The 10,621-nt window shown below is 38.2% G+C and overlaps 1 protein-coding gene across 1 annotated transcript in view; it reads left to right on the forward strand.

The window, feature by feature from the left end:
* The first annotated feature begins 205 nt into the window (after positions 1–205).
* The window catches only part of SKAP2 (src kinase associated phosphoprotein 2), a 173,081-nt gene continuing 162,665 nt past the window's right edge, over positions 206–10,621 (forward strand). The window contains exons 1-4 of the mRNA XM_077775366.1: positions 206–493; positions 7,022–7,298; positions 9,823–9,928; positions 10,535–10,560. Of these exons, the coding sequence (XP_077631492.1) occupies positions 428–493; positions 7,022–7,298; positions 9,823–9,928; positions 10,535–10,560 (475 nt within the window). The 5' untranslated portion in view covers positions 206–427. The remainder of the gene's footprint in view (positions 494–7,021; positions 7,299–9,822; positions 9,929–10,534; positions 10,561–10,621) is intronic.

A 10,621-nucleotide genomic window follows, 5' to 3' on the forward strand; every position in this document is an offset into this window, starting at 1 on the left:
AAATGGCTGCAGGGCGCTTCAGGCTCCGGATCAGCTGATGCAGCCCGAGTCCGCTCCCTTCCCACCAGCTGCTCCTCCCGCTCCCTTACGTAGAGCGGGGTGTGGCCTGCACTGAGGCTCTTTTCCGAGGCTAGGAAAACCGAAGGATACACATGCGCAGTTCGGCCCCTCAGGCCCTTTGGTTCTCCTCCCAGCCCATCGCCCCGCCCCGATCTGCCGGGAGGGGCTGGGCCCAGAGTCCGGCAGCTGCCGGCTGGGGCTTTAGTGACTTCCTTGTTGTGAGCCCCGGCCCGGCAGTGTCCGGACTCGTAGCCCCGCCGCCCTCACCGGGACCCCTAGCCCGAGTCTAGGTCGCAGCCGCAACTCCAGCCCATCGGTTCCCTTTTCAGCACAGGTTTTCCCACCCGCACGCCTCGCGCTCCCTAACATGCCCATCCCCAGCAGCACCTCCTCTCCCAACTCCCTCCCTGAGGAAATTAGGAACCTGTTNCCCGTGTGCCTGGCCAGGGGGAGCGGGACTGGGAAGGGGGGAAAAGGGCTGGGAGGGAGGGAGTGGGCGTGTGTTGAAATTTGGTCCGAGGATGTTGGGGAAGCCCTTTTTGATGGGCTACACTAATTGGATCAGGACGTTTCTGTATGCTTCGTGAGGACGTCGTGTGCGTGTGTGTGAGAGCGAGCCGAGGGAGGGAGACGGAATGATAATGAATACGTGTGTGAGAACTGGGAAGGGATCAGAAGTCAAAGAAGTAGTTCTTTGGTGGTCTGACCAATGGAGAAGAAGGGTGTGAAAACGCAAAAAGGTGTTTGAGCTACAGGTGTTCGGGGTTGTGGGACGCAGGGTTTTGTCATTTCCCAAACTGCCATTTTTCTTAAACATTCATTGTGCTCATATTTAAGACTTTCAGAGAGGGCTCGATTCTCAAATAGCCGCTTGTTTTCAGCCCGAGTAACACATTAAAACAAAAAAGGAAGTATGTGTTAAGGTCCAACTTCCTGTGCCTCACGATGAAAGTACATCTTTGCATCCTCATCTTCCCCTTTTAAGTTTTAAAAGACCATTTACAGGAACTTAACGTTAGGAGTTCAGGATGCGGTTCTTCAAGGCTGTGCCGAACCCACTGCTAGTCTATTACTGTACTAGATATGGAGATGTATATTTCTGCACAAGGTAGAAAATACATAAATACATCTTTTTAGGGTAGCACCATTCTTACCTATCCTGATGTTCTTGGAATTCTTACCATCATTCACTTTGTCCTGCGTGCATCAGAATTCTAGAAACTGAATTTGGATTGTTTTACTTTAGTTGTCTCCGAAGTATTTATCTTTCAATATTGGTCATGGATAACTGGATTAAAAGAGTTTCTTTTAGATGTATATTACAAGTTGCTTATTTTAACCCTTAATATCTAAAATGTGGCATTTTAAATAGCAAGTTGCTATTATAGGAGTGCGAGACCAAATCTTCTAATAAATATGCTGTTTTGCTGGTTAGCATCATGAATATGATCAAGAGACTAAAACCAATAGTGTGTGAATGGAGACTGAACATGATTACAGTGTGATAAATGCTTTTGTGGTGGTATACTATTTTACTCTAAGAAATGCTTATTGTCATTAATGGGTACCACTAAGGGAGATATAAAGAACTGTAAAGACTGATTTAAGGCAGCTTTTATTCCATTATGTGAGAGTTTCATGCGAGTACTGATTTTGTTTTATGACAGTAAACATTCTCATTGTTAACACTGCTGGAATTGCGTGTTTAGAATACTGTTTTAATAACCAGGCCAGAGAAGTTGTTTATCGTTATTCCAAAAGTAGAGGGCACCACTTTCAGGATATTTTAGGTCTGAATTTTTGAATTTAAGAACTAAAGTGCCGACCTCTGGGTGCACCCCTTTAAAGCTTCAGAGCTCCCATCAGTAGGCAGTTCGTTGTTTTGGTCCATAAACATACATTATCAGATAGTATGATATATAGGCTATGAGACTCATCATTCTCTGATCCCCTTAGATTACCAATATTTCATGTGGCCCTTATTTTTGTAATTTAGTTGAAAGCTTAGAATTACATAAATTTAAATTATCTACCAGTGCTAAGTTCCCATATACTCTAGCTTTTTCTTTCTCTTTAGTCAGTTAATATGCCTGCATAATGTCTGAAATAAGTGCTTTAAAAGTCATCTTAGTGATGTTTTCATATTTTCATATGAAAGCAAGTCACATATTAAAACACATGAAGTATTAAAAACAAATATTAAAATATTGACATTTTGGAGACTGTACATTTGCCTTAGACTTTATTTTCAGAGGACATTTTTAAGAGGTATGGATATGAGCGAATATCTGTTATCTATATTTTTTAAAGAAGTGAAGCAAGTAAGCCAGTGTTTTTCAGTTTTCTTTTTTAACTCCTCATTCAGAGAAAGTTGCTTTATGTTTTATGGTTGACTGTAATTAAAATCTTTTTCGAGGTAGGAGAGGTTTTAGGAATAAATGTTCTCCACAGCCTTTTCACATTTTCCACCCAAAAAAATTCTGTTGGGATTGTACGTGATTATTTGCATAATTCAAGTGTGTTGGGTAATAGTACTTGGTTAGATTTAAAATTACTAAAACTGTAGAGGGAGACCATTGGCTTAAATTTTAAATTGGCCTAAAGTACTTGCTGGATTTCCTAGTACTTTCTTTGAAGCTAAGATTTGGGTTGTGGTGGTTGTAATTAACAGTTGAACACTCTAACAATGCATGATGCTGTGCTAGAATTCCAAGGTAGAGAAGATAAGAAACTAGACTTTTCAGGCACTTAAAATCCCTTGCCTACAGAAAAAAAGGATATCCAGCCTTAAGATAATGCCTATCAAAATAACATCACTTTGGACAGTTCCCTTTGTGTTCCATGCACCTTTTACCCAAATCATGATATGTCCTCTGTGTTAAATGTTTGGCCTTCAACTGCTTGGTAGCGCTAGGTACTCAAAGGTATTCTTACCAATCTTATTATTTTCTCTGTATTTCTCTTTCTGATTATAGCAGTTTTAGGCTTCAATATTTGTTCCTCTCTCCTCTCCTTCCCCTCTAAAATGTTCTATAGAAATGCAAAAACCCATAGATGCTATCATTCTTACTCACATTTAATGATACTCTTGAAAAAGTGGCTGTATAGTTTTGACTGTTAGTGATTTATATTTCTGTGAAATCACTATATTAAACCTTGAAAGCCTCTGCTTCTTATGATAGCGTTGTATTATTCTTCTGTTACATGAATAGAAAAAAGGTTTACAGATTTTTGTTAAAAGTAAATTTTGAACTGTCATATATACTACAGGCAACCTTTAATTTTTTTTTTTTTTTTTTTTTTGCAACAATGAAAGAAGAGGTTTAGCCTGGATAATTGGAAGCAATGGATAATTCCAAATCTTGTCCATTTAATCTTTTCCTACATCCAAATATTTTGACTAGGACTAACAGCAAGAATAATCTTGATTTATGTGAGTTTTTCTTCCAGGCAGGCAGGAAAGTGAGAGAAACCACTGGTCCCCAACCCCCTTCATTTGTTTAATCACCCTTTGAATACGGGAGCTTTAGTGGTTTGCAATCAGATATTCCCATTCATTTTCATACATTTGTTTTAGGACAACATGTTTAAAAAGGGAAGCTGTAAGAGGATGTAAGTTCCTTTTAATTAAATTAGAAAATGAAACCAACATTAAAAGAAGAAAATAGTGGTTGTCGGTACTCTGAAAAATCAAAACCAAACAAACAATAAACAAAGTGGCTATATCGTTTCTGCAAAGTGACCTTGACATTTTTTCACACAGCAGTGTTGGTTAGAAATATTGCATTTTCCCCTACTGGGGATTTCCAGAACATTTTTTTTTTTAACTTCACACATTAAAATCTATAAAGAATGCTATTCCGCTGAAATAGAGGGAGACTTTTTTCAATGCTGAGAATAGTATGGTTTGATTTCTACCTTTCCTAAGTTCTGTTTATAATTTGGTCAACATTTTGGGTTTATTTTTCCTATGAGAATTATTTATGGTACATCTAGTGTCCCATAATTTCCTTCTGGGGCATTGGCTGAGTATGTAAAGGGAAGAGTGCCACCTACTGAGTCACCAATAGTCACCTACTTCTTTAACACCTGGATTTTCCTAAGAGCAAGACCAAGCCTGCCCTGTTTGGGCAGTAATAACTAATGAGCATAAAGCTGATATGAAGACATTTGATCTCAAAATGAAATCAGCCTATGACACCTCTTAGGTTTTCTCTTCCAGAAACAGGAATATGTATTTGTAAGTCAAGGGATCACAATTTTACAATTTCCTGTATGGGTCAAATAATGTAGATGAATTAAGACGTGATAGTAAAAAAAAAATATTTGCCTCTATTAGGCATATAATATCTTACCTTTTCTTAGGAGGAAATCTTTGGCTGGATTGCTTTCCACCATCACTTTCCATTGACAGTGTTTTTATTTCTGATTACTAAATAAGGCTCTTGATAGTATGTACTGTTTTTATAGTTACTCAACCCAAGTTATCACTGGCTTTCTTTAAAAAAAAAAAAAAGGAATCTAAATACATTGAAAAATGAGAAGTGTATTAAAAATTTCCAAATGAATTTATCCCTACATTATCAGCATTAAAATATTACTAGAAGGAAGACAGAAACGTCAGCATTGGAAAACCCTCTGGTGATTTGAAACACAGTTCAGTTGTCTCTCATAAATTTAAGATTAAGTGTCATATATGGGTGATGAAAGTGGCATGGGCTAGTTTTTATATACTCATTATTCACTTAAGTTTGTCTTTTTCAATTAAAGCCAAGTCTATCTTTTTCATCCCACTGAGTTTACATTTCTTTTTCAATCACATACTGAACACATTAAAATAGATGCTACCTAACAGTGAATCTAGTGTAAATCTCAGACTAATGTGTTATTCACTGTGGCTTCTTTTGAAAATGCGTGGTAAAAAGATTTGGATTAGTATAAGGTGTTATTTATCAAGAGTCATCTTTTTGAGGTGAAAGATGTTCATCTGTATTCTTCAACAACCCAGTTTTCTATCAGAATAAATCATTTAGCCTCCAAAGCCAATTTTGAAAATTTTATCAGATGATTGGATTGTAAGACTTAGGATTGTTTTACCTATTGTACTATGAGAACTCCTTGTGCTTGTTCATGTCTCTTCTATGTTTGGAAAATTCACAATACAACCATAACCTGTAAAAATGCTAGATAATCAGGAGAAAGACATTGATTAGGGAATCAATAACTTTTCAATTAGCCATTTTCCAACTTTGGGCATTGGCTCCATTGATCTACATGCGCCCCGCTTATTTGATTTTTATGTTTTTACCAGTAGGTGTTTGGTCAGACCATACCTCACTTTAGCTGAGAAGAAAAGCCCATTTTTTTGTTCTGATGTCAGCTTAAAGGTTGGCTGGGATTCTTACCATGTTAAGTTTAGTAATAGTACCTTTATGAATTTATAGTGAAACCTGGCCCAATTTGTAAAGTAGAGAAGGATGTGGAATTCAGTAGTAAAGCCATTTGGGGGTGAGGTGTAATTGGTTTTACACTTATGTTATTGATCTGGAGCTGAGCAAATGGTAGTGGACTCAGTCCGATTCTTGCCCCCCTCTCCAATACAATTCAGGCCAGCACAGAGGCTCTTTGTGTGTGTGTGTGTGTGTGTGTGTGTGTGTGTGTGTGCGCGCGCGCGCGCGTATGCACGCTCAGGGTGGTTTTCCATGGTTAGGAGAGGAGGCAGAAGACATCAAGTGTTACCTTTGTGGCTTATTTACAACCTTCCAGGAAGTCATATTCCAGGCTGCTCTAACCTTGTGTGGTTCCAAGTTTTTTACTGTGTGATCCAGATGGAAGTTGGTAGAGAACGGTTAGCCTCTCTCTGTCTCTCTCTCTCTCTGTGTGTGTGTGTGTGTGTGTGTGTGTGTGATGTGTTAGATACCTGTCATAGCCACTTGGGCTCTAAGGGAAGACGTGAAGAGTGGGCAGTTTTTCTGGGGGTCCATATGTACAGAAAAAGAAAAGAAAGGGAAATCGGAGTACCATTCAATGATTTGGTGTATGTTAGGTGCTTGCCTCTTAGGGGTTCCGATGGCTTTCGAGAGATTTTAACTTCCCGCTGCTTGAGGATTGCAGAGCCAAGACATGATGTCATCTTTTAATTTTGTTTTCCGACCTTAANTAGTACCATTCAATGATTTGGTGTATGTTAGGTGCTTGCCTCTTAGATGGCTTTCGAGAGATTTTAACTTCCCGCTGCTTGAGGATTGCAGAGCCAAGACATGATGTCATCTTTTAATTTTGTTTTCCGACCTTAACAGTTATCTACAGAGCAGTTTTAAGTCTGATCTTCTCAGGGCCCTCTCCCCCAGATTTTTACAGTTGTACCGGGAGATAAGGTTTATTCTTGACTGTGTTAAGGTGTAACAGGAGCAAAAAATCACTACCACATTTATAGTCTCTGAGATGACTCTTTCCTTGGTGATGACTCGGGGGCAGAGGCTGATGGAGATGGGGCTAATTCTGGGGTTAAGTGCCAGCGGCGCTGACCTGCGGTCTGCGGGCTGCGGGAGGGGCGAGGGTGGGGGTTAGGCTCCCCGGAGCTGCGTATTCTCCACGCGCCGGGCGGGTCCCCACGCTTTGGTGAGTGCCTGGATGGAGACCCCTCCCTCTGAGGAAGAGGAATTCTAACTCACCAGGCCAAGAGGCTAGCGAGGAGCCAGGCTGACCTTTTATTGCAATCGAATTATGGCTGTTCCCCGAATTACAGGCAGTCTGGAGTCAGTGAAATCTACATACTAACCGAGAGACACGACCCCTAAAGCAAGGTAGAAGAGGGCGAACACGCTTGCCAGCTTATCGTTTGCAGGGCTACGCAGAGCACAATAAAAAGCTTCAAATCTCTTTTCTGACCAGCCGGAGGAGCGCTTGATTTGTCCAGGACTTTTATTGCCCGCTTTTGAAATATTACCCTGGCTCTGAGCTACAAAGCTGCAGATCCAGTTGCGTTTGTCTGGCGAGGGCGCTGCCCCAAACCCAGTGCTCCTTGCTCACAGCGCCCAAGACCCAAACTCTGGGGTTTAACTCTCGGAGTGGCGAGTCTTTGAGGACGTGGGGAGCCGAAATGTCTCCCAGGAAAGCCCAAGTAACTTTGCAGCACTCGCCCTATCTCTGCGCCGGGCGAGCAGGGCGCCTGCTTCACGCGGGGACCCGGTGGAAGGTCCCCCGCACATCCAGAGGGGGTCCGGTGCCCGGCAGAGGCTGGTTTTGTTCAGTTTGGAAATAAATGGGCACAGCGTGGGTTTTAAGAAATAGCCCAGATTTCAAAAACTTCAAAACCGACGGAATCTGTGGGCACCAACAAACTAAGATTTCAGGAATCAATTCCTCTTTAAAGTTCTTAAGTTGTTTATTAAAAAAAGAGGGGAGAACCCCCCCCCACCAGAAAACAGCAAAAACAGTTCTTACACTTTTCACGTCTCCTTGGAAAATCATTTACTAAAAAATCGGTGTTTATTAAATCTTTTTAGTTGCCTTAAACCGCTTTCTGGGATTAGAGTAAGAGTAACTACATCAAGACTACTCCCATACAGATCTTTTCCCTTGCCCGATCTCCTCCCCAACAAACAACACGGATTCTTCCTGCAGTCACATACTCTTTCAGCAAGCATTTCCTCATAAAATAGCATGGGTCAGTATTTTGAAAATATTTGGTGGCGGGGGGGGGGAGTGTTAGGAAATCCTATAATAGAGCATTGCAGCTTTTTATGTTTTCCGAGTTTTTATACAACTGAAAACGACCTCTTAAAGAAATAACTCTTGGGTTGTAATTCCTTCTGTTATTGCTTCCAGAGATTGAAAATAGATCCCCCTGTTTGTTTAAATTTGGATTGTGTAATGAAAATGTAAAATAGGCAATTAAATACTTGTGGATGAGGGAATTAAAGACAAACATTGAGTGAGAGTAACATTAAGCAGACAATTCACCGATCATTGTGCCAGAGCCTCTCCCAAGTACTGAGTCCAGTTGCAAGAAAGAATCAGCAATAGACATGCTTCTCCTTCCCTTGTGCTACTTTGTTACTAGATTTATTGTAACCATCCCAGAGAAGCCAATGATCTTTTCCATTTCAGCTAATGTCTGAATGTTCAAAGGTTGCTTGTTTCTCTGTGTACAAAAATTAAAGAGTTTAGGAGAAAGTGCTTTAAAAAAAAAGTTTCATTATTTTGAACTCACTTTAGAAACCTGAGTCTAATTTGCACTGGTTATGGATTAAGTCTCTATGTCCTCTTCAAAATATGGACGCCTCAAGTAAAGAGAAGCTGTGACATTTTGCTTTCATTTCATCTTGATACTTACTTGTAACATTAGTCATTAATGGACTTCAAACCAGAAAGCCATTTAAAAAAATTATTCCAAGATTAAATTTTAATTCTTTCACTTGTCATATTGATTTAGTGAAAAATTACCTCTATACATTTATTATGAATATATGGAATAACAGTTTAATTACCTTGCTTATTAGATCAAGATACTTTTGTAATCAAGAATTTAAAATCGATCACAACATTCTGTCTCAAATACTAGGTTTTAAATTGTTAATTAAAAAAAGTACAGTTGAAAGACTATTACACTGCTTTGAATTAATTATATATACTGTTATCACATGCGTTGATACTATCTTTTTGTCAGTGTGAGTTAGGAGACAAAGTAGTTAAATAAATAAAAAGAAAGTAAAATATACACATGCCTTTTCAATATGAAATATGGATGGTTTACAGTCATACCTACTTTGAAAAATTTTCATGGTATCCTTTATATTAGATATCTCAAAGATTTGAACTTCTGCGTATAAAATTAATTTAAAGTTGCACAATGTTTTATGAACACTAAGAATGGGGCTGTAGGATTAGTTGGAATTTTGTACTAGAGAGAACTAGAAAGCAGAATAATTTACAAAGTTACTAAATTAAAAAAAAAAGAGGCTTTGTGGGAATGTTATATGTATCCATAGGAATCTTATTCCTAGGTTACTCCATTTTTAAATAGTGGGCAAATGTATTTTTCCTACTTCTTTTCTTTATTTAAAAAATTTTTTTCCAGGTGGTAATACCAAGGTAGGAAGCAAGAACACACAAAACCACACAACAGAATTTTTGTTTCTTGTTTTTGTTTATGTTTTGATTTTTGAAGGTGGCTGGTCAGAATGGGTGGGGCAGGTAGGAATGAGGAGGGTTTGATCTGGGCGTCATGGCTAGAAAAAGGGATTTATTTTTTCCCTTAGAACATTCAATATTGCACATACCTCAGAATGGATTACACTAGGAAAAACAGGCCCTTGCCAGAGACATTAGCTTATATTGATATAATATCGTGAATGACCTGTTCATACAGGAACTTCCAAAATATTATAAAATGATAATAACAGATGCATAAAAGCTCTGTACTTGCTTTTATATGAGAGAATTTGTTTTATGAGGCACCATAGTTTATTAAAACTTGTGTGCTCCTCCCTGGTTTAATGATGCCAGACATCCACATAGCATTTGCTGTGCTAAGCATAAGTAGAGCATACACATTTTATTAGCTAAGTGGTGAACAGATTTGTCCAACTTAGTATTTGAAACATATTTCAACTCTTATGCTTCTGATTGATAAATAACTGTAACAAATTGTACAGATATTAACACTTATGGGTAGAAACAATCATTGTCCTATTTATCTTCACAAAAAATGATTCTTTCAAATAATTTGTATCCTGTTTCTTATATTTCATGCTTTAGATGTTGAAACATTTGTAGCAGACACGCTGAGAGGGGAAAATTTATCCAAGAAAGCAAAGGAGAAGAGAGAATCCCTTATTAAGAAGATAAAAGATGTAAAGTCTATGTAAGTCACTTACTTGCCATTTATTACTTATTTCTTACTTAGAAGCAACTTCGTAGTTACCATTTTAATAAAGAATTGATTATCACAGAATTAACTTTTTTATGTCCAATTTTAATTAGTGTTAAATACTGTAAAGACAAAATATATGTCCTCTATAATAGTTTTTAAAAACTGAGATGCTTCTCATATTATCCTTTTTTTTTTTTTTTTTGGTAGAGCTTTTTGTTTATATACTTTTTCTACGCATTCTAGCAAAATCCAACTGCTCATTTTGATTTTTTGAAGACGTATTGGGTTTGTGTGCTAGGATAAAGGTAGGTTGAGAATTTTAACATAAATGCCTCTAGATACGGAAATGAGTAAATGTATGTAGTGGGTTTTAAAGATTCTGGTTTTACTACTCTAACTTCAGTCTTTAAAAATACTTTTATTATAAATCCATAAGGCTTTTGGAATTGTCATTTCATGATGGGAAGTACTCTTTTCTCTAGATGTGTCTTTATAATACAGAATTTTAAATAGATTTGAATTATTGCCAATGAGTAGACCTTGTTTTGATTTGTCAACCCTCATTTTAAAATATAATGTTCTTGCTTTCTTTTCCAGCTATCTTCAGGAATTTCAAGACAAAGGTAAATTTTCAAGTTTGTCAGACTTGACCTTTTTTTTTTTTTTTTTTTTTTTTTTTTGGTG

Source organism: Crocuta crocuta, unplaced genomic scaffold, assembly GCF_008692635.1.
Source record: "Crocuta crocuta isolate KB4526 unplaced genomic scaffold, BGI_CrCroc_1.0 scaffold197, whole genome shotgun sequence".
In the NCBI taxonomy this organism is placed as follows: domain Eukaryota; kingdom Metazoa; phylum Chordata; class Mammalia; order Carnivora; family Hyaenidae; genus Crocuta; species Crocuta crocuta.